At 39.7% G+C, this 24881-nt stretch overlaps 1 protein-coding gene across 1 annotated transcript; it reads right to left on the bottom strand.

The window, feature by feature from the left end:
- Window positions 1-771: 771 nt before the first annotated feature.
- STPG4 (sperm-tail PG-rich repeat containing 4) lies at window positions 772-24881 on the bottom strand. Its single transcript, XM_067294565.1, is given in 6 exon segments — window positions 772-885; window positions 2318-2551; window positions 16178-16232; window positions 16927-16991; window positions 17746-18006; window positions 24792-24881. Coding segments are annotated over 6 exon segments (819 nt in total).

Below are 24881 nucleotides of genomic sequence, written 5' to 3' on the forward strand. Positions count from 1 at the left end.
CCCCTTTCTAGTCCCTCCCCAGCTCCCTTATTTCCCTTCAACCCTCAATGCCGAGCAGCACAAACACTGGCAGAGCACTGGCCCGGGCTGCCCGCACCAGGACAGCCTCTCCAGGCAAACACCTGAAGCTGGCTGCCTCCCTGCTGCAGAGACAGCTCCTCTGACACATTATCACCACACAGGCCCTCTGCTTCATCCCTTGTGCACGGCACACACTGCCCAACCTCACAGCTACTCACCTTCTAACCACACACCTTGCTCTGAGCCATGACTCTTTACAGCCTCCTCTTGCCTTCAGGAAGGAGCTACCCACCAGAGCCTCACAATAAGAGCAAGCCCTCCCCCAGCCAGCTGAGAAAAACAGGCTTTTTTTCTTCTCCACTTGCTCCAGGCAGAAGGAGTCTCCCTTCATTAGGCTGAGCAGACCACACACCCCCCCCCCAGGTGCCTGGCTCCTGGCGAAGGCTGGATCTGGCCTGTTATGAACAGGAGGGTCTCCTACTGTCAATGTGTTATGTGGCACCACTTCTCACAGTATCCTTGCACCAAGTGTACTGTCCATTAAAAAGTCAGTTTTTGTCAACAATGGCCCCATTTTTCTCTGGATGGAGAGCAGGAAATAAATATGCTCTTTTGGGTATTCCTTGATTTTTTGGCAAAGGTAGATGGTATACAGCAAGTCCAACGTGATCAGAAAACGTGTCTGGAGAGAGGGGACATTGCCTTCCCTCAGAATCAGTAGTTTATAAATTGGCACACTGATGTTTTATTCTAAAACCCAGCTGTAGTGCTGAAGATGATGCTGTGCTCCTTACCCAAGCTAGCAATAGTTTGTGGCTGCTTTGGAAACTTTGTGGGCTCATAGGCTCCAGGTCCTGGTGTATCCTGTACAGATGGAAAAAACAAGAAACATCAAATAAATGAGGGAGGAACAAACAGCAAACTCCCAAATTAGGACTCTTAGAAAAGGACCTCATTTTTGAGTATTGTGTTGCAGAAGTGCCTGAAACCTCCAGAGAAGAACTGAGCCTCCATGCCATGTATCTTTGAATAGCCATTTTCACCCAGAAATCTCAAAAGTAGTCTTCAAAGGATGACAGTATCATTATTTCTACATATGAGCGGGGAAAATGAATTGCAGAAAGATGAAATGACTTGCCCGTGGTCAACACACCGTTTCCATTCGAGCGCACTACTGAGCCATGCTGCCTCCAGAGCCCAGAAACGATGTCCAGGAAGATCTCCAGAGCTCGCATATTTACAAGCATATACAATCCAACTGATTCAGTTCAGTGATTCATGCACTTAGAAGGAAGCACGGGCATAAATCTCTGAAAAATCAAAGTTACGTATAAGAGACAGGGTGAGAGTGAAGTGACCGTGGCCACTGATACACCCAGTGAGAGAAGAAAGAAGGTAGATGGGTTGAGAAGTCCAGAGAAACCAGAGAGACCCTTAACATCGTGGACCTCACTCCCCAATACTATCCCATCCAATTATCTGCTTTATCCCCTCTCGTTCCAGCCTGTTTCAGTCCCTTGCAACTGCCTTGGCCCAAATTTAGGTTTTAATAAACTTAAGGAGTGAGGAGAGAGGCCTCCAGAGAGAGGAAAAGGAAGGGAATGGCTGCAGACTGAGGAGGAGAAGGCTACTATGTCGTTTGCCCTGGGGCCTGAAAGAGCATTCGGCACGCCTGGTCACAGCACAGCTGCCTACTCATTGCCAGCATTTTATACAATGTTGCATGTATGTTATTGAAAATACAAGGCCCTGCTATTGATGGTATGTTAACCCAGAAAGAGAAATGGTGGAAAGGTGCAAAATCTGTTCCAGAAGTTAGTTAGTTAGTTAGTTAGTTTGTTTGTTTAAAAAGACCCACTATTTTCTTTCTTGTTCCTAACAGTTTCATTACATCAAGATTGCTATCCTGATATGCCTCTTCAAGCATCCAGTGCTTTTCACTGTCTCCCATAGGCTATCATGGTTTTTCTCAGCCCCTCCTGTTCCTGAAAAGCAACAAAACTGAGTTGCCTTCCTAAAAAGATAAATTTGTCTGCATGCCTCTCTCCTCCCCCTTTCTCACATATACCCAGACCAGAAAAATCTCTCAAGCTCAATTGTCACAGCCAACCTATTGCTATATACCATGCTGATAACCGTGACTAGGATGATTCGAGTGGTTGCCAGCCTCAGCTGGATTTACATAAATGGCTGAAATGCTTGCACCAATGCTCAAAAACCTCAGTGCCAAAAGCCCATTGTTTCTGCCCAGGTAACCTTCTTTAAAAGTATTTTCTTTCCACAGCCAAAGTCTCACCTTTCTCAGCCTCAGGAAATGTTTCCGAAACTGATTCTTCGTAATTGTTTCTTTTAGAGATGACCCTGAGTGATTAATTTCAGGCTGTTGAGACACACTATTTATCGGATAATATTTCAGATTACTCACTGAGTGTACTGGCAGCATCCTGGGTACTTTCAACTGGAAACATGAGCACAGAGCGCGAGATGGTTCTTTCTTTATTTCATAGTGACCTGGTCCTGGGCCTTCTTTCTACAATAACAAATAAAGACAGATTTCTTAAGCGGTAAATTCCTATTATGTCCCTTTCTCAAGTAACTCACAAAAATTTCTAGGTGGTCTCAAATTAGGGTGAAACATTTTGCTTAAAAATTTACCCAGTTATAGTAATGAGTGGTGCTGCATTACAGATACATACGCATCATCTATTCCACATCCTGATCCCTGCCACTGCTCACAAGGAGCCAGCCAGCACGAGGCAGGAGCAAGCCCCGCACTCAGCCGCACACGCAGCACTGAATGGCTCCTTGGGTACTTCTGCCCCAGGTCTCATCCAAGCTGTGTCAGCCACTGACTGGCCTCTCTTTGGTCAGCCAGTGAGTCAGGGGCAGAAATGGCACAAGTCCTCATTCCCAGCCCTGCAGACCACTGCAGTTTTGAAAAGAGGTCATGAATCACTATTTTGTAATTTTACAATATAATGAGTTCTGAGACAACAAACTGCAACCCCATGATCTGCACTCTGCTCTTAGTATCACTGTCGTCTTCTAGTAGCTAGCAACAGAAACAAGAGTAATACAATTGATTTTTATTTCCCACTTTTTTCAGGAATACTACTCTAAAAAAAAAGAGCAACCATCAGTCATCTCTTTTGCAGTGATGGTGACCAGAGTATGGAGCAGTGCGTGACTGAGGCCACACAGCAAGTCACTTTCTGTCCATGACTTACGCACCAGATGGGGCAGGATTTTGGTCATTCAGCAAGGCCAAATTCTCATTTCAGTTACTTATATTTTCTAACTTATTTTCTTTTACTCATTCCTCGCTCTTGGCAGTTAGCAGGGCCAGGATTTCATTCTTTGATATTGAAAGGGATTCCAAGCCAGAGCAGCAGTTTGCCCAGGCATCTATTACAATATCAGGGCCTACATGTTAATGGGTCTGTGATAAAGGCTAGGATCTATCAGCAGGCATGAGCAATTTAAACAAATTTCAAAAGAAACCCTGTCTTCCAAAAAAAAAAAAAAACTTTCTCCCTACAGGATTTGCAACCACTCAACCATTGAAGAGGTATGCTAGTGCAGAGGGAGCCTGGAGTGAAATTCAATATGAAGTAATCATAAACCATTTAATTGATATTATCCAAGCTGAAAAGTAATGCAAGTAAGCAAGTACAAATAAGTGACAGTGGATTTCTTTTTAAACTGTTTAGCTTTAAATGTGCAAAGTATTACCTATAAAACTTCCGTATCTATATAGGTATATAAGCGTTTTTCATGTTATTTTGAATTTTATAGGATTGTAAAACAGAATGTTTTAGGAATAGGATATTGAAATAAGATAATGATCTCCCGCAGCTATAGAAATTAAGAAAAAAAACAGAGATGTGTATACATATTCTTCTCCAAGGAACAGATAAATGTAGTGTGGTCATTGCTGTCTTCAGAGAAAGAATCATTGTGTTGCATTCTGTGGTTTTCTAAGTAACATTCATCAAATGGAGGGGATATGGACAGAGATGGAGTCAAGCATGTGCTAATTGGCCCCAGGGCTGGCTTGAATGTCCAGACACCTGTGACAATTTAAGTAATAGCTGATAAGGAACTCTTCATAGTACTTATTCTTAGGGAAACTGAAAACAGTCTCCCTTCTCATACATATTTCCTTTTCACCACTGTCTAAATAGACTGAAGACAATGGTCAGCAAGGTTTATTTTTGCTGGATGTAGATCATTATGATTATCATGTTAATCGGGTTGCTTGCATTTAAGATATTTTATATAGAAGATAAATTACATCAGACGAGTGATAATGAGTAGAAAGCAGAGGGAATAAAAATCTTTTTTCTCCAAATCTAGGCAGATGGGAATGACAGGTTAAATGAATGACAGGTGCCAACAGAGACACATACAGCTCTGGAATAGAAATTCCATGATCTTAGTGGGGAATTCTTGGTCAACTAAAGGCAATAAATTGACACCCTTGCATTTGTCAGAAAGACCCTACTTTCCTCACAGACAGAAATTTCAAGCTACCATTTCAAGTTTTTGTGATTTTTATAACCTAAGCCTATGAGATCCTTCCCTCATGAAATGAAGGTTGACGCATGCTTTGCCTTTGCAGCCTATGATAGGGGTCATTTCCCATTTTATCTCCCATAACTGCATGCTGGCTGTTTGCATCTTCTCATCTCTCCAGCCCTCTAGCTGTGTGTCTTCCACAATTTAGTTGTAGACCTGGAATATTACAATGATTTTGTTTCTACTCACTAATATATTATCAGGATAAAAACAGACCCATTTTAGAGAGCTATTATCTCCATTTAAGAGGCAACAAAACTGAAGCACCTAGATATTAAGCAATATACTCACCTTTACACATTTAGCCAAGAGGAAGAACAAAAGCCATTACTCAAATGAAGGAGCATATTTCCTACCCTCTCTATTCTGATGCCAACTGACCTTGACAACACAGAACAACATTTTCTCATATGTGGTTTTGCTCTTTACATTTCTTTTTTGTTTTGCTTACTACCATAATTGTTTACTTGAAGTGTTTGGTGTTAATTACAGTAAACATTTTTCCATTTCTGTGCAGATGGAAAATGCACTAGAATATAACTGCATGGTTCAAGTTTATCATCTGCTCATCTCTTGACAGAGATCAATATAGATTAGAGGTAAGTCTGTTTATCCATATTTATTTTCAAAAACCAAAATGATATGCAACAGATTTATAATTAAGCTGAAGTGATGATGTTTTTGTATAGCTTAGTTAAATGGATTTGCCACCATGCATTAGAGTAGAAGCTATAAAAGCAGACCAGATGTTGCACTTTTTTTTTCCCCTTCTGTGCTGCAGTTTGCGTGAGAATCCTACATCCTAAACAAAGCTTGAGGTCAAAGTTTTCAAACCTGGGGATCTAATATTAGTCTTCTAAAGTTAGGTGGCTTGATTTAGAAAAGGAATGAACAGCCCCAGCTAGCATTAAAATCTGAATTTACTCAGCGATTATGTGCCCAAACACAGTGGTATCTTTAAGTTCCCAAGCCTGTTGCACTCAAAGTTTCTCATGTAGCTTTTGACTTGTTGCTCAGACATTTACATTTAGCCATGAGTAAAATGAGCAGAGCTGTAATACTGTTAGGCCTATTTTACAGGTGAGCTGCAGCAGGACTCCTGCACAGTATGTTGCTCTACCAAACTAATGTAAGCCCTCCCAAGAATCCTCAGTATACACAGCCTCCCTTGCTACACACAGAAAAGTCAGCAAGGCACAGCTTGGCACTTGCACATACCTCAGTGCCGTGGCCTGCAAGCTGTGAGATATGCTTTCATATCCCCATACTGCCTGGTTTGAAGGAGGGACTGGAGCTCCCTAGCTACTTGCAGTGTGTACTAATGCTGCCTCCAAAATCATTTTCTCTTTCTTCTCTGTCACTCTCCCTCTCTCTGTCCTTAGAAACAAGCAAGCAACCAAGCAACCCCCAAAACCCAACAGCGCATTGGTAGCATCTTCAGGGGATCTCAACAGAATGGTCCCAGAGGTGGCTGGGAATGCTTTAAAGCTTTCCAGCTTGCTGAGATAATCTACCTCACCAGTTCCACTTGGAGATCGTGGCCTAAGCACAAAGATCAAGCAGGACACTTTTTACATCAGATGTCATAGGTCCAAACAGCTGAAGGCTGCTTTACTTCCTTGCATGGCAGCTAACGCTGACAGGATAAAAGCCCTACAGGCTCAGAAAATTCAGGAGATGATACTCAGAAAGTTTTGTAAGAAGTATCTCCTATATTCTTCCTTATTCTCTCCAGTATCAGCTCAGGGAAGGTCCCGCTGACTTTGCTGGAAATATTTTGGTGAAAGCAGGAGTCAGCCTGAGGTATAAAAAAGATAGATTGCATAAGACAATACAAAGCACCTGAGACTCAAAGACATAAACAAGTATCTTTGTGTTCAAGACTCTGGTATCAGCTGGTTTGGCAAGCATTTTACCCTGTTCACTTACTGAGGACATAAGAGTACACTGGGCCCATGATTCTCATCTTCTCACTTGCTAGAGTTGGACAGAGCTAGACTTTGCAGGTAAAATTTTGTCCTCACTGAACAGAAAGGGTGTTTTACCATTGTCTTTGGTGGAGTCAGGATTTCACAAAATTTCATATTCCATGCACAATGAAATCACTCTGGTTAGTCATGAGACAGAGACGCCAGGAGTGTAGTCCTCACATCATGGAAAAAAATAGACTTGGGCAAGGACGTATTAAAATCAAATTACACAATTGCTTCCACGCAGAGCTGTTTTCTCCAATTGCTAGCCACAGTCATTATGTGCCCTGGGTGACTCATGGACCTTACGTTGCCCATCAACAGCAAAAGCCATTTGGAGTTAGATAAAAGCCCTTAAAACGTATTCCTTAAAATGTATAGCTCACAATATTTTGAGCATCAGTAACTGTGATGTGAATCATCTGATGCATTGAAAGTTTGTTTATTGCTACTTCAGTTTTTAAACAAACAGTATGCCTAATAGCTCTTAGAAACTGCAAGATGGACCCAATCAAGCAATAAAGAATCTGCACTGATGTTGATTGAGAGTGTTTTTGCTCAGTGCATTCAGACTATAGCAGCCTGGCTTTGCAATATGCCACACATCCAGCACTTCCTCAGTTCAGCCAATAGAATGAGCATGTAACAAAGGAAAATGTTCTGCAGTGCTCATGTCAAATTATTATTTTTAGAATTAAAAGGAGATTATTTCTCAGTTCTGGGGTTTCTTTAATTTCAATTGGCTCTTTAAAACAATGACTTACATTTTGAGCTTCCATACTACTCATACTATTTTTGCTCATGCAAGCACTTTTAGGGAAGTTAATACACAACAAAGGAACTTCTTATGAGTAATGGTTTCAGAATAAGCAGGGATTTTTAAAGAAATGTAGTTGCTTGCTCTACACTAGGATTTTTTAAATTGCCTAAGGACATCATTAGCATCTTTAGGCAGTTATATATATATATATTTTAAAACTGTCCTTTAGTCTCTTGGACTGATTAATGGAACATTTCTTATGGTGAATAATTCAATGCCTTGGAACAGTATTCCAATCACAGCTGATTATAAATTAACACTCATTTTAACTGATGCAGATAATCATGCCAATGTCACAGCAAATACATTGTCAAGCATTACGTATGGATAGTATAATGTAAACAAGAAGCTGAGAACTCCATTATCTGCTGGTGCGTCACTATCAGTGATTTCTAAATATATCATCATTGTTTAGACCGCATTCAGACTGCCTAGAATAACGTGCTACTTATAAACAGCAGATGCAATTGTTTTCTTAGGTGGTGTAATTAGCAACAAAAAGTAGTAAGGTCTTCTTTACTACCAGTCTAAATGCTTGCTCAGGATATTGGAAAACAAAGTATCTTCCTTGGACTCCCATGATAGGCCATACTTCCCTTCCAACAAATAAAGAAATTTGATTAAGAGGAAAGAAACAGCACAAAACTAATAAATAAATTTGCATTTTTATACAGAATCAAAATAAAACATGAATTCTTGTAGCACTGTGGACCTTAGTTTTCCCTCCCTGCTGTTGTGAATGACCAGTAGAGATACAGGCCTTTTTGCACCACTTCCTTTCTTTTCCCCCTCCAAGGATTCACATCCATATTTTGTGAGATAACAAAGTCCCAGAGTAAGCAAATGCATGCTTGCATGTTCTTTCCAGTCTTCAGAGCAAAATGTTGCCTGTCATCTTTTTTTACCATAGTCCCCCTGTCTTTGTTCATAAATAGAGCTGCTGTGGGGCTCTGTGAGATTCTTCTTCTCATTTCTTTACAGCTTTTTAACTAGTAGCCTTTCAGCATACAAATGAGTTTAGACTTTTCAGAGCAGAATTACAAATGGATATTTCATTCCTGAGATACTCTGATTCCTGCTCTTCATTCATAGAAACAGATGCAAGGTAGTATTTTACTTGCTATGTATAAAATAAATACAGACTCACACTGCTGAGCTAAAGTACTGTAGTATATATAACATATAGTGGCCCCATTTTTTTTGTCAATGTCACATTAAAGGCTTATTTCTGATTAGACTTGTTAGAGACTCATGTAAGGCTCTTACATTATTTCAGGATCTCTGTTATTTCCAGGTGACAGGAGAGCTAACTAGGAGCACTAATTAGGAAATTCCCTTCTGATACGAAGCTCAAGTCCTATTTATTTCACTTGTTTGCAGGACATAGACCTCGCAGTGGACTATTCCGTGACTCAAGTTTTCCTCTACATATTCACATTTCACTTTAAGCCCAAACAACCAAAACCCTCACCACAATCAAAGCAATTCAGAAAAGACATTTCTAGTTATATTTGGATGCTGATCTCAGCCATTAAGAAAATATATAGCAACTCTGTGGAGAGGAAAAACACTGATGTTAAAATAGCCCTAGCATATTATGTAATGCATTTTCTTTGTATTTATATGTTTGTTTCTAATAGCCATTTTATTTTTACCAGGAAATGAGCTGGAGTCTATATTTTTGGACAGATTATTCGATCCTCAATTCTGTTCCAAACCAAAAATAAATAATATTTTTAGCCACATCAAATTCGGGTAATGTTGATTAATTATGACAGCTTTGCCTGCTTCTCCAGAAGTTTCAGGTTACAGGTCACATCTAGAATGAAAATGTACATTTTCCTGTACAAACCAAATGGATCTTGGAATACCCAAGTAAAAAAAACAACTTCCACTAGTCAATTTTGAATTATAATTTTCCATAAAAGCATCTTATATGTGTCTCCAGAAGTAAAACCATCGTCTTTAAAAGCTGTGGTCCTAAGTCTGTTTATAACCATGAGGTAGGTTAATGTATATCTATTTATTACTCTCACCCTCCCCCCAACCTTATTTTTGTTTGTTCTGTTTAGTCAGGCATAGAATGACATTTCTGTGCATTCAGAACATCTCAGGCTTTTTCATGTAGTACTTCTAACAGGTCATTTCACTCAGCGATCATATTTTGACATTTGATAAGTAATTAAGTAAAGGAAAGAACAGCTGTTAAGAAAATGCTTGGTGACAGTCTGTAGATGATTTAAGGCCAATTCACGAATCACATAATCCCCATTTAAATCTAAAATGTCATGAGATGAACAGCAAAAAATTGCATGATGCTTTTGTAGTCTAACAAAGAATTAGTCTTCATCAGCTTCAATATCTGAATGTGCCATCAAATACTCATGTGATCCTCTATGAGAAGCTTAGACTCCCATATCCTACAGAACACATAATAACCTTACGACAAACAGTAAATACAATAAACAATTACAAAAGAAGGAAGTTTACTGGATTTCTTTCTTAAACTCCAGCAGCGTTCTTCCTTAGCTTTCATGCTATTTATTTTTGCATGTCAATAACTTAGAACAAGAAATCAGATAGATCAAAGCTGGTATATTTGAGATAAAAATGATTGGTAAGCTAAGAATAATACTATGGTCAAGATAGAGAAGAGGAAAAAAGAATAAGCAACATGGAAAAAGCATGACAAAAGTGGCAGAAGACAAAGGAAAGCAGGTTTATGAATGAAAAGCATTCTGAAAAGTCAGCTGACCAGAGTTTTGGCAGATCTCATGTACACAGTAACTGTTACTTGCACAGCAGCTAAACCTTGCTGATACTGACCCAGTGATGATATAATGACCACCAATAAAAGTGGATTTTTGGTTTTCATAATATGGAAGGGAAATATACAATTTTACTCCTCTAAACATACCTTTTTGAAGATTTTCTTAACCGGGTCTTAGCCACAGTATTTAGAATGATATTAATAGATATCTCTTAGCTCTTCAAGAATTTTGACCTCAAATGGCTGTGGTAGTAGGTGGAATATGTGCCAACCCACATAATAGCCAGCACATGCCATACTGTCAGTACAAATACTGCCCTTCTACTGCTACAACTACTTCATTGAAGACTGATTATTCCAGGAGAAGGATTCAATTTGTGATAATTAATAATGGCTATAACATATGAGCCAAAAGAGAAATAAGAAACAAGGTACAAGCACCTAATACCATACCCAATAGACACTGACTGAAACAGAGTTGTAGCAGTCTCCCAGAGAAGTGGAAAGGCTTGCCATGTGTCTTCTGTGCTTGCAGATGCATTCCTGCCTACATTTGGCAAATTCAAATATCCTGGTCAGAGGAAGATATGAACAAGTCCATTTGGCTGGATGCTGTTACGCCACATGGGAATGCTTTTTAAATTATTGAGATGTTTTCCCCTTCCAAGCTTCCAAAAGGAAGCTTGCCATTGGGCAGGCATGGGCAAAAATTACATTATGCTTTTAGAACCAGGAAGAGTAGCATGGTTTTCCAGCACTGAGTACATGGACCATGTGGGGAAGTACCAAGACACCTGCTAAATACAGGGTCCTGGTGCACAGGGGAAAGAAAACAAGGGAACTAGTGAGGGAAGACAGACATGGGCATAATCCCACTCAGGCAAGCACATCGCTGAAGTGGTAGAACAAATGCTACAGTGTCAGAGCACTAGAAAAAGAAGTGTCAAAACTTCACTGAAGAGGACTGGAGTGCTCAAGGCAGAAGCCGCATAATGTCCATGTCATTATGACAACCACAACTGGATTACAGGGAAGGGCAGATGGGGACTTCATGCAAGGGACCATGTCTGCAGCCTGCTCGAGTGATGGAGAGGTTTCTCTGGGGCAGTGCCAGGTCTTACCCTCATCAGCAATTCCTCAGCTTTCCTGAAACTGTAATGCCGCTTCAGAGACCAAGTTAGGCTTTCAGTGTTAGCAGCAGAGAAGGGGAAAAGCATAACCAGACTATGTTTGGAGGCCTGTGCTTCCTCCCACTGTGCTAAAACAAAAAGTGTTGATACTTCCTTAAATAAGAGTTGGACTAATAAAAGACTGGGCCCCTAAATTATAAGCCTTAGCAAATTTGACTTGGGAGTGATTAGTTAAGCAAAGATGATTAATGGGGAAAGGCATTTCCCGGCATGTTCAGGAGATCTGAGGACACCAGGTAAAACCTGGAGCCCTTAATCCTGACAGTCATGAACCATCAAGATCACTGTTAAAGACTGTTTCTTTTTTTAGTGAAATGAATGTTGGAAATATGAAATGCAGAAGGTGACATACAGCAATAGACTGTTAATAGCAGCCTTCTCCTGGCAGTTAATACCAGGATTAAAAAATTAACTGGAAAGTAGGACTTGTGTATATTGTTATGTTTATAATTCAGAATTAATGCAGAACTCAGAGACATTGCTTTTACAAAATCCTTTTCCTGACCATAACTGTATTTCAAGCCATTCACAGGATGCTGATATGCATTTATGAAATTGAAAAGCTAGCCCCCATAGATAGTTTGTGTTGTTATTATTATGATGAGATTTAGAAGGAGAGCAATCGCTTTTGAGATTACATAGGGTATCTGGTATAAATATCAGCATGGACACCATTTATAACTATGTGTTAGCTTGAGGTTAAATGAGAAGGGTTTCTGGCACAGGACAATTATACAGTAAAATAAACAGGAAGTGTAAAGCCATTCTCCAAACCAGCAGCCAAACAGATCTAATCTGTCAATAAAACATACCAGATTTGGGCTGAAATTCCAAGGCTGGAAGTGCAATTTTAAAGGATGCTACAGCTCATTTGTTGCAAAATATTGTAAAGTGGCAGTATCAATAACTCATTTAAGAAGTTGCTGTTTACACAGAATGACTCTCCTATCAAAATAGGCTTCCTGGCATTGAGCAGCTAATGAGATCCTAGAGGATTTTCAAATAAAAGGTTAGCATTTATTTAACTGAGAAAGTCTGTCCCTTGATAATTTGTACTAACACAATCCTTTGCTATACTTTCAAATAAACACTGAGGAACTGTACTGATGTTTATTTTATTTCTTAAAGGTACTGTTCTTTCTAGAACTATGAATGTGACAGATACAACACAGATAATTTCTTTCACAGGATAAAGTCCTCCTCTCATTTCCATCAGACATCTAGAAATTAATGGTATCTTCAGATTGTTGATTGGCAAATAGATTCTCAAAGGAAAAAGGGTCTATCTACTGCGACAAATACAGCCAGGACCATGGCTGAGTTGAGCATGAATTCCTGACAGGGGAAGGACAAAATGTACACAAGCATTATCGCTGATAATTCTGGTTTTTAAAAAGTGAATTAGCAGCTATAATAAATTGCCTTTTCCAGTAGGAGCTTCTGTATATATATATTTGTGTATATATTTCCAGATTCATTGCCAAGTATACATCAAATGATCCCAGGAGACATGTTATTAACTACTCTGCTTATAAACTGATGAGAGGGGCTTTAGCTGGAGCTCACCCCATCTCCAGCTGCTGCAAACTTCTCCTAATCAAAGATGACAAATCCTCGGACCTCATAAAAAGCCTTGCAAGGAGCATGTTGTCCTTGAAATGCACCTGGTTATGCCAAACTTGAAGGTGGAGGGTAGGGGGGGGCAAAAATGCAGAAGTGTTGAGGGAAGTACCACCCACATTTTCATATTTCAGATGACATCCAGCGGAGTACTCTCAGCAGTGTTGTTTTCACTTTTCAGTTGTGCTGGGGGAAGAGCAATCTGCCAGGGCTCAGCCTACTCACTGCCTTCTTTCTACCAAGTGTGCTCCATGGGGAATATGTGGGCAGCAGCCCCTGAGCTCCCCAGAGCAGCAGGACTGCACTTCAGCCCTCCTTTACATGCCCTGTACTCAATGAGTGGCTGCCTAAGGGGCAGTGCTGCTATGGTTCAGGCAATAATAAATATAAATGATCAGTTCTTATTGGGCCATACTGATGTTTGAAACACAGTATGTGTTTCCAGTTTAAGAGTGAAGACTGTTGGTTCGGGCTGCCTGATTATAAAGTTAATCATGAGTAGATGTCCAGTAAGTTTTGACATTTCATCTGACTGTGAATTATCACCTTGCTTTGTTTCAAGCAGCCTGCCGGAATTGCTTGCTCTGAGACTGAAGGTTTTCCTTTTATGGCTTACAGATTTTGTGGCTAATTGTGAAGAAAGCCGTTTTTGGAATGCCTGGGCAATACATGCGTGAATCACAGCAGTAAGCCATTGCTTCTGTCTCCTAACATGTATCATGGAACTATTTTCTTCCATTCCTTTTGTAGTACAGTACATTCCACACTGTGAATCATTTTCATGCAAAAATAGAAGCCAGTGATGACTCTATGTTCACTTCATAACAGAAAATCAAGAAATGGCATCCCATAATTAAAGTGCCAGGTTTAGTGGAGTTGAAATGAACTGCTGTGCAGACGGGTTTGAGTGTCAGCTGCAGAGAGATTAATAGAGGCCTAAGCAAATGTTTCCTAATAAAATGTGATTTAAAAAAAAATCAAGTTCTGGTCCTTGAGCAAGATCTAAAATACCACATAAATGCTTAGTGCCAGGTCCAAAAAGGGGCTTGGATATTGTAACACTTAATAATGACATACCTAAAAGTAAAATGAAGTGCTGTCATTTACAATGCAGAGTTAGGTGCTTATGTTCCCTGTGCAGTGAAAGAGGGGAGCTAAACAGCTAAGAATTGGATATACAATCTAAAACATGCTGGGGTGGGGGAAGTGAAATGCTTAGGCCAGGCAATATTTTGGCTGTCTCTTCCACAGACCCTGTCTATTTTGCAAACTGGTTCTGCTGAGCTTTGCCTCCTGAACATGAGCCACTCTGAGTGTAGTCCTCAACAGTGGAGTGCCAAGCCTGAACTAGTAATCCTCCTGGGAGTCTGAGTATATTAACTCAGGCTCATTGCCACCCTAATATGGCTAGTCAGCTTCTGGTCAGCCTGGAGCTTGCACCTGCTTGGGATGAGAGCAGAGAAAGTCTACGCCTTCCTGCAAAAGATCATGTAGACATTCCCTTAGGTACCTAACTCAGGCCATGACAGATGATCATTTTGTAAAGACTGGCACTGACTGGAGACTTTACTGTTTTCCAGCTGCTCAGTGCGGGCCATTATTTAGTTCTGCTGGAGGAAGGGACTGCATTAATGCTTCCTTTTCCAATTCAGCAATTCAGTCAGGTCAACTTAGATACCGACTGTTTAAGCTCAGTGACTTTGTCCAAAGTAGTTGCCCCTGAGGTAATACTCTAGTGGTAGAATAACTTGGGTATTCTTCAGTGAAAATTCATCCAACTGGCTTTTTTTACAGGAAGTTCTGTAACTGGAGGGTTATTAAGTGAGGCACAGGTGTGAAATATAGCTAGCTCAGAGTTACACAGGTTGTCATTGTTACCATAGGTCTAGCTGGCAATTTAATAAACAGCATACTGAATATTTTGAGTGAAATGCTAAAATGGAGCTGCAGTGGCCTTGATTCTGATCTCTTGCACTAAAACAGGAATTGTATTACAGAAGCCAGAGAAGTCATGTGATAGAGTGCTATTACTGATGATCAGCCTCAATACTGCAAAGGCTGAAGGCATTTTAAGTTTTATGGAATTGCAATTTAAGCAAGAAAGGAATTTTAGCCAATCATTTTCCTGCCACATGGATATGACATGCATCTAGTCTACTCACTCCTGTCTTAAGCTGAAGAAATATTCATACTTTGAGTCATCTTTGATCTCAATTCATCTTAACCATATCTCCAAAATATACCTCCTCCTAAATCTGGTAGATGCTTAGATGCTGCTCAGTTCTTTTAAAACCTTACAAGGGAAGAAAAAAAACATTGTTTATCTTGTCTATTTTTTATAGGATGTTTAACAATAGCAACAACATACATTGCTTTTCAGTATGCACACCACAAAGGGCCTTCAAGATTGAATAGTCACAACAAGAAAGCTGAGGAGCTTTAATAGCTTTCCTGAGAGATTTTGGCCAAAATCCTGTAAACATAAGCCCATGTGTCACTCTTCTTCCATGAGCAGTCTCATTAACACTACAAAAACAATCACGCAACACAGTTCTTCACAAGCTTTGCTTAAAGGATCAATGCCCTAGTGTACTACAGAATACAAATTGTATATGCTGCAGGCATATGAACAAACTGTCATGAGGGTAACAGGATATCATGCATCAGCTGAGATGAAGTTACTATTGATTGTTATGGCATTAACAGATAAGCTTATTACATTTTTCTGTAATATTTTAAACAGTTACTAATGCCATATTTGTGGTTGTCACTCACACTGAAGTCAAAAGAAGGGAACATCATCAGTGCTTGAACAGCTTCTAAGTCCATCAGCTTAATTTAAACTCAGCTTCTCCTGCAGTTGAAATTAAGGAACTAGCTTTGGCAATGAAGCAGCTGCAGTGTGGGCACAGATTCTGTTCTGCTAGCCTTGCTGCAGGAAGGGGCAACCTCTGGGATAGGATTAGAATCAGTACCTGGGGCAGGTAGCTTCTTCAGCCACCACAGCTAGATTGACTTGTTGAGCTGATGTGGGGGCTAAGCTGATGTGAATTACTTTGCCTGTGCTCACACCATACATACAAAGTTCCTACACCTCAGCTGACACATGGCAATTTATGTACGTGACTTAAATGTAAGGTATTATTTTTGCATTTCAGATATCTGTGCATATTTTATTAGTAGGAATATTAATTTGCATAGTACTTACTGGAGTGAAGTAATTATTTGAGAACTTCTGGACAGCAGAATGAAACATAAACTGCCTAGGTTTTAAAAAAGAAGCAAGTATGGTCATTTGAGTAACCACTGTTACTGTCACTCTCAGTTCTTGCAATGGTTTCTACCATTTTTATATAACTATACAAAGTTATATGCATATGTATATATATACTATATATATAACAAAATGACTTTGTTTTTCATTCTGGATGCTGTCAGGCAATACAACAGAATTTACTGCAAACTGCCCACTCATGTACACAGACAAGCCTGAGGTTTTTTACCTTCAAAATGGATTTTAGCCAGCTCCGGTCTGAAAGTTGTGATCACTGTGATATCTACCTGAGCTATGTGCTCTGCAGAAGCAGAAGCCCTATTTTTTCATGGTGTTGATTGGAGACAGCCTCAAATGGAAACTACTATTTGAGTCCCAGTTCAGCAAAGCTCATGCTTGACTTTCAGCACAGGCTTCAACCTCTTACTTGAGTTAATCACACACTTAATTGTTTTATTGAATGAGTATGGACTTAAGCATGTGCTTAAAAATATGCTGAATCAGGACCTATCCCAGAGATGATCAAGATACTGGCTTAGGGCTTAATCCAGATACCACTGAAGTTAATGGGGGACTTCAGTGGGCTTTGGTTGAAGTGTACAAATGAGAGTCACAGGTGTGCTCTAATGTAGAAGTACACAAATCAGTTTTCCTGTCATGTAATTTGAATCTGATTTACTTACTTGGAAGCAAATGTGGAAACTGGAGGAGAGCTGATGTCATACTGTCCTGGTGCAGTGTTGATATCCTGGAAGAAAAAGTCAGTATAGAAAAGAAAATGATAGGACATGGAAGTCTGACTTTAAGCTACTGATTTCTTCCCCAAGTTCAGACTCACAAAGAAGGCCCATCATTTTGCACAGATATCTTTCAAAGTTCTGATCTTGCTTAAGCACAGTTCCCAATAAAGCTGAGATTCTAACACTTCCCTAAAATGTGTTAACACTAACTGAATAATTTCACAAAACTTTTCTGAACAGTGGAATAATGTTTATATTTATTTACCATAAGCATCCTTTATAGGACCAAGCTGGGGAAAAAGAACTTAGACAGAAAGTAGGTAACAGTCTTCTAAGGGTCACTGAGAAGAAGAAAAATAAGAACAAAACAAGGTGAATGAAGCAGCAGCAGCAGCTATGCTTTACACAGAAGGAAGTGCAGAAGTTGCATATGCATGAGTGTTTTGGGATTGCCTGTACGCACAAAGGGGAGGCTGGTGGTAAGGCCTGGTGAAATAGGGCAAGTAGACAACAAATGGGCCTTTGACTATGCCACCCAAAGCTCTACCTGGGGTGAATAAAAAATAATTTTATATAAAAAAAAAGTTAAAACATAGAAGCAAAATGTTGTAAGGAACACATTTTAAAACTCAGGTGTAGTAGACAATACAGGCCCTGTATTGTCTACTGAATAGTGATCCCTACAACCCTCACCCACTTACACTCTGAAACATATAAACATATACATCTATTTGTGTATATATCATATACATAAATATTTACCTTGTCTTTAAAACATAAGGTGCTGGGACATCTTCTTGGTAAGTTTTTAAATGAATATGTTGCTAGCTTTTTCCCTGCCAAATCTATAAAAGTAGGAGGAGCGTATGCAGAAACACTTGGTAGTGAGTTATCAGCTGTTCGTTCGTAGATGGGTATTCACCTTCTGCCTTCTCCTTTAAAACTGTATGTGGGCTTCATTGGGTTGAGCTGGGCTTCTTGAAGAAAATCTCGTACTGCATAAGTACCTTGTATTGGTGTTGGCTGGTTAGGACAAAAAGTAGGGGAGATTTTTGTGCAGCTTATTCTCCAAAGACATTGTAAATGTAAACTCTCATTTAAATTTTGTGTTTTAATTAAAACATTACTCAAAGACTGATGAAAACACATACTGATATTGGATCCTAATTGTTTCACTGGCGAATTTTTGAAAATGGAGGGGTGTGTCTTCTAATGAAAGTTACTGAAATAGCTAATCAGTCCAGAGCTATGGTGTGACATGTTTACAAGCTAAGAGAAGCCTCTTACCTGGAAAGACCTGAGCCTCTTCCCCAGAGCTGTATCAGGTCAACAATGAAATGTTGCCGTTCAGTGTCACTGGCCAGAGAAGGTCTGCCTCTCCGCTTTGCGGAAACAAAGTGCAATTAAAGCGGAGGACACTATCTGAACGACTCCTTTCATCCTACTTTGTTAATAGTGAATGAAACTATTGGGATTTTCAGTGAAAACTTCCTACTTTGATTAGGTACAGAAGAGAAGGCTGGGTAAGGGCTGAAGAAAATAAACAAGAGAGTTGAATATTGGATGCATTTTCCCCCTGCTTCTGATATAAAATGTAATTGTGCCAGATGTTCTCTGAAAACTACCAGTTTGCTTAAGACTACTCAGCAAATTACCTCAGCAGTTGCTTGCCTACACTCCACAGACACAGATTGCAAGGAGGCGCTGTTCTCTGAGTCAGCTGCAGCATGGGGGCTTTGGATAGACACTTCCAAGGTGTTTTGTTAGCCAACAAGTAAAAAAAAAAAAAAAAAATTTAACTGCTAATATAGGAGACAGCCTGATCTGTATGACGAGTAAGAACCACAGATATGAAACCTTCCCCTCAGACAATATACCCTAATTTCCCTGCTTTTGTAGCAAAGATTACTTTTCAACAAGGACATTTAATAATCATTTTATACCTCTCTTCAGTAGCCAAATAGAATTTATCAAAACCTTGTCAAAAAAACCCCCATCCTTAAGTGTAATTTATGTCACATAAATGTTAAGTCTACAGCATGGTAATTTGGGCCATTCTGTGGTGGACCTCCACCCTAGATCACATCGAGATTTCTTCAGAGTACATGGGTATGTTTCTCCTTACCTAAACCTTCCGTAGAGAGGGGGACGACACAGGCAAGTTCAAGGGAAAGGTGAGGGGAGGAAGCTACCAGAGGGAAAAGGAGATAGCAGTACATCAAGTCCTGCCTGTTCCCATCTTCAGAGTTTATAATACAATGCCACATTTCTGCAGCGTCTCTTCCAAAGCCCAGTCAAGAACCACAAAAGGGTTTTTAAAGGTTTTAGGGGAAGCCATTGTCTGCAGAAACCCCTCACAGCATCAGTGCAATTATGCTGAAGTTATGCTGCTATAGCATGAGTGTTCAAAGGGGATGGAAGAACTAGCACAAAGGCATAACTTTGCCTTGGCATTACATTCCATTTCAAAAATTAAGAAAATGTTTCCTGCTGCTGGAATAATGAATGATTAAAAGAACAGGGAGACTCACTTAAGGTGTTTGTTTGCCACTGCTTTCAGATGAACTTGCAAACTGGCCTGTAAATCTGGCTGGCAGGGATAGCTTCCTCATGGCAAAAGTCACCAGAAGACACCTTTAATTTTGGGTAGCTTTTTAAAATATAATGCATATATATCAACATTAATTCCAGGAAAATGCCTAGAATTCCCAGACTTGAAGAGGCAAATCAGTTATGCAGTTCATCTCAGTTCTACCACATTAAAAAAAGAAACTTCAAAAAATTCTTATGACGTAGGAATGCTTTGTGAATCAATCCCAAATATTATTGGAAATTTTCATACACCCTAACCCATTAAGAAGCTTTATTTTTAAGCATATTTGAGGACTTTTGAATCAATGGGAATACTTCACTGAATTTAGCACTTCAGGTTAGACTTTGAATGAGTGCCTAAATTATAATTTCCCTATTCTATGTGAATGATTATTGGTAACAGAAGCCTTTCCACTATGAATACAGAAAGCTTCAAAGGAATTTTTCCAAAGGAATCTTTCAAAGGCTTCAAGTTTGATTAATGCTAGAAAAACTAAAAGTGCCTTTTTTTTCTTTTTTAAGAGAAATGAACTTACTTGTAGTAGTTAGAGGTTTAAATAACTTAGAAATAGGAGAAAAACAAAAAAAACCCTGCAGCCTTCCTGGGTTTGCTAATGATCTAATGCTTCACACAGGGGAAAAGAAGATCTTAACAATTCTTTTTGCCTTATTTATTTCAGTTTACTGTAGCTGAGTGTGAAGAAGGCTTATTTTTTTATTATATAGTAGGAAAATAAAGGTCTCATTCCAGAAACAGCCTTTTCTTATAGAGTCCTACCCAAGGAGAAAGCTAGCAGAAATGCCTTCCCTTGAAGGCTGGTTAGTTGCATTTTTCTGATTGCTGAAAAGCAGCATATGACTTTTAAGATGGTACTATGGGACCAGGCATGTATTGTTGTAAAGACACGGCAAATTGGTGATCTGCACTCGGAGCTTCTCAGACAGGGAAGAGGAACACTTGGCTGAATGATGACCATGAGGTTGTCTATCATGCAAGTAACCAACCAGCACCATAAGAAGATGGCCAACTTAATGACTAAAGGGAATGAGGCTGTAGGTCATGCTGGGATTGTTTACTGATCAAGACGTCTGTTACTACTGACAAAAGTAGCAGTTACTGATAGAAAAGTTAATGTAATTTCTGAGTAAGTACTTGCCTACTCCAAGTCTCCAGCTCTTAGCTGCAACATGAGGATTGCACAATTGGAGCAATCGATATAAAGAGCAGATTCTATCCCAAATGCAGGGGGTACTAGAAATGTAATAACAAGCTTAACTAGCATCCTTTCAGTTTGAGACCATTAGGACTTCCACAGCAGGCAACCTTCAGGAACCAGCCAGGGACTCAGCGAGTAAGACTTCCATTAAAGATGGAAGTCTCAGTAATATTCAGAGAATGGTGTTGGATTTTGACTTGTAATGGTTATTAGATGTTTGCATCATTTTCTTTTCCTCCCAGATTCTTCTCCGAGCTTTATTTTATATTCATTCATCCTCCCTTTTCCCTGTCCCCTTTTCTTTCATTCTTATTTCCAGCTCAGCTCCTCCTAAGAAAAGCCAAACCACCATGTGCTGTCATTACATGATACTGCATGATATCCTGTGTCTGTTTGTATTATTTTATAGCAGGAACTATCTGCTACCACTAAACTGGAGACCCATTCTTGATTAGCCTATTCAAACTATGGCTAGTGCTTATTAATAACGTAGAAATTGTCTCTTCTTTAGGCTATTAGTGTTACAGCTGTTTTTACCAAATCTTTTAGGTCCTTCAAAAATCTGATCTTAAGGTATTCCCTTTGGACTAGATCTTTGTGCAATTTCCTTAAGTGTTATCTCAGGGCTCTCTCCAGTTCAAGGCACCAATATAAGTGTTCTGTTCTGCATAATTCATATTCAGAAAGCAATAGGAGGGTTTTTTTCTGTTTTTTTTTAAAGGAACAGCCAGAAAGGAAGCCTCGATTTCAAAATAAAAACAGCAATTTATATCACCTGAAGGTGATACTGTCTGCCATTAAAATTGCACTTAACGGAAACTGGAAATTCAGGGTTCCTCGATATCTCCTTGTGAATCTTAGTTCGCAAGTTTATTACAAGTCCTTAAAAATGCATTTATTTTAGTGTAGACATACCTATTTGAGACTCAGTTCTTCAAAAATACAGGGTAAATAACCTGACAAAGTGTGACTATTGTTGTGAATAATGATTAAGAACTTTTTTCAAAATCAGGAAATGAAGTAGTCGTGCGATGGTTGTTCTCATTCCAGTCACAAGTCTGTATTCATGATAAAATGATAGGTAAAAGTAGAAAAAGATAGCTGAAGAGATACATATGAGCTAAAAATTTACATACTTTGAGGTAAACTCTCCACCATCTCTCTCTCTGCCCCAAAGTTGATTTTCTCTCCTTTTCAGTGTTCTGTTAAGAAGCACAGATTTATTATGCAGCACTTACATTATTTCAACCACTATCCCTTTCGGCTGACAATTTCTTACTTAGACTGCACATCCCAGTGTATTTGTACCTCACTTGTCATGTCAAATATCTACTTTTCTCATTTGAAAAAGAGTATGCTTACTTTTAAAGATTCACTTTACAGAAGTTCTTTGGTAAACTGAACACTTAATTAAAAGTTTCTGTATTACTAAAATAATTTCACAGACTAACTTGGAATTAGAATTAAGCTTAAGTATCTATTAAGACATGAAGACTCTGATGAGAGAAAAAAAAATGCAGTATTTAAAGGAGAAATTTGACAGTATCCCTAGTCATTTTTTCCATCTTATACTGTCAATGCCTGGCAACGATGACTAATTCTGAGCCAAGGAAACTCTTAGTTATACAACAGATACTGTTTTAGTAACAGTTCACTATAGCTTGTCTCTTAATTGGACAGGATTACCTGAGAGACACAGTACAGCTATATCATAAAAGTATTACATATATCAGGGCAGTCACTTTGCTACTCCTTACATCCAACTTATTAACTAGCAACTCCTGAAAGGGACCACTGTGATGTAGCACAGATTTATCTACGTTACCCCTGCAGAGCCAAATCCTTAGAGATCAACAACTCTGAGACTAAACACCCAGTCAGCATTACTTCACACGGGTCCAAGCAGCTGTGCTCCTGTATTATGCTCTGCTACTTCCCAAGCTATGGTCTCCCTCAAATGGTTTGCCTTACCCTTACCTCATTGGTATGCTCTTAGCCTTCAACTTGCTTCTTCCCTGACCCATTGGCTGTCCCTAGTTTACTAGCTACATCTCAACAGGCTACCACAAGCTCATGAACTACTATTCCTCATACAGTAAAATATTTTCCACAGGAAATTCCACATAACCACAACTGATTAGGAAAGTACCTTTTCAAGAAAGCTCACAGACTCTGCTGCTGAAATAGACCTCAAGCTGAAACTTGGCTTGAGGTCCATAGTGTCCCAGCATCTCCTCTCATTGCTTCTTTACTATCTATAGTCCTGTTTGATGATTCCTATCACTACTTAGAGCAAGTTACAGGATCCTTGTTAAGACTTGTCAGGCTGAAGCAGCAGCTGCTTAGCTGCTTTTGCTGGAAAGGACAACCATATATAAGCACCCTACCACAGTCATCCTTCTATTACACTAGTAGGGGCATTGTGACTTAGCACACATCACACCATCACTTAAGGACAGTCCTTAGCCACAACATCTCACACAGCCTCACCCTCCAATTCAGAAAACAAGCTTAAACACCGCTGGGGGTTTTACCACAATGTTGTACAGGCACACCTCGTTTTATTGCGCTTCACTTTACCGCGCTTCGCAGATATGGCATTTTTTACAAACTGAAGGTTTGTGGCAACTCTGCATTGAGCAAGTCTATCAGTGCCATTTTTCCAACAGCAGGTGCTCACTTCATGTCTCTGTGTCATATTTTTGTAATTCTCACACTATTTTAAATTTTTTCATTATATCTGTTATGGTGATCTGTGATCAATGATCTTAGATGTTACTGTTGTAATTGTTTTGGGGTGCCATGAACCCACCCATATAAGACAGCAAACTTAATTAATAAACATTGCGTGTGTTCTGACTGTTCCACCAACTGGCCGTTCCCCTGTCTCTCTCCCTCTCCTCAGGCCTCCCTATTCCCTGAGACAGAACAGTATTGAATTTAGGCCAATTAATAACCTTACAATGGCCTCTAAGTGTTCAAGTGAAAGGAAGAGTTGCATGTCTCACATGAAATCAAAAGCTAGAAGTGATTCAGCTTAGTGAGGAAGGCATGCCAAAAGCCAAGACAGGCTGAAAGCTGGGCCTCTTGCGCCAAGCAGGTAAGTTGTGAAGGCAAAGCAAAAGGTCTTGAAGGAAATTCAAAGTGCTACTCCAGTGAACACACACATAAGAAAGCAAAACGGCCTTACTGCTGATATGGAGAAAGTTTTACCGGTCTGGATAGAAGATCAGACCAGCCACAACATTCCCCTAAGCCAAAGCCTCATCCAGAGCAAGGCCCTAACTCTCTTCAGTTCTGGGAAGGCTGAGAGAGGGGAGGAAGCTGCAGAAGAAAAGTGTGAAGCTAGCAGAGGTTGGTTCATGAGGTTTCAGGAAAGAAGCCGTCTCCATAACATCAAAGGGCAAGGTGAAGCAGCAAGTGCTGATGCAAAAGCTGCAGCAAGTTATCCAGAAGATCTAGCTAGGAGAACTGATGAAGGTGACTATGCTAAACAACAGATTTTCAAGGTAGACAAAACAGCCTTCTGTTGGAAGAAGATGCCACCTAGGACTTTCATAGCTAGAGAGGAGAAGTCAATGCCTGGCTTCAAAGCTTCAAAGGACAGGTTGACTCTCTTGTTTGGGGCTAATGCAGCTGGTGACTTTAAGCTGAAGTCAATGCTCATTTACCAATCTGAAAATCCTAGGGCCCTTAAGAATTGTGCTCAATCTACTCTGCCTGTGCTCTATAAATGGAACAACAAAGCCTGGATGACAACACATCTGTTTACAACATGGTTTACTGAATATTTTAAGCCCACTGTTGAGACCTACTGCTCAGAAAAAAGATTCCTTTCAAAACATTACTGCTCATTGACAAGGCACCTGGTCACCCAAGAGCTCCGATGGAGATGTATGAGATTCATGTTGTTTTCGTGCCTGCTAACACAACATCCATTCTGCAGCCCATGGATCAAGGAGTCATTTTGACTTTCAAGTCTTACTATTTAAGAAATACATTTCGTAAGGCTAGAGCTGCCATAGATAGCGATTCCTCTGATGGATCCAGGCAAAGTAAATAGAAAACCTTCTGGAAAGGATTCGCCAT

Source organism: Apteryx mantelli, chromosome 3 (assembly GCF_036417845.1).
Source record: "Apteryx mantelli isolate bAptMan1 chromosome 3, bAptMan1.hap1, whole genome shotgun sequence".
NCBI classification, from domain to species: Eukaryota; Metazoa; Chordata; class Aves; order Apterygiformes; family Apterygidae; genus Apteryx; species Apteryx mantelli.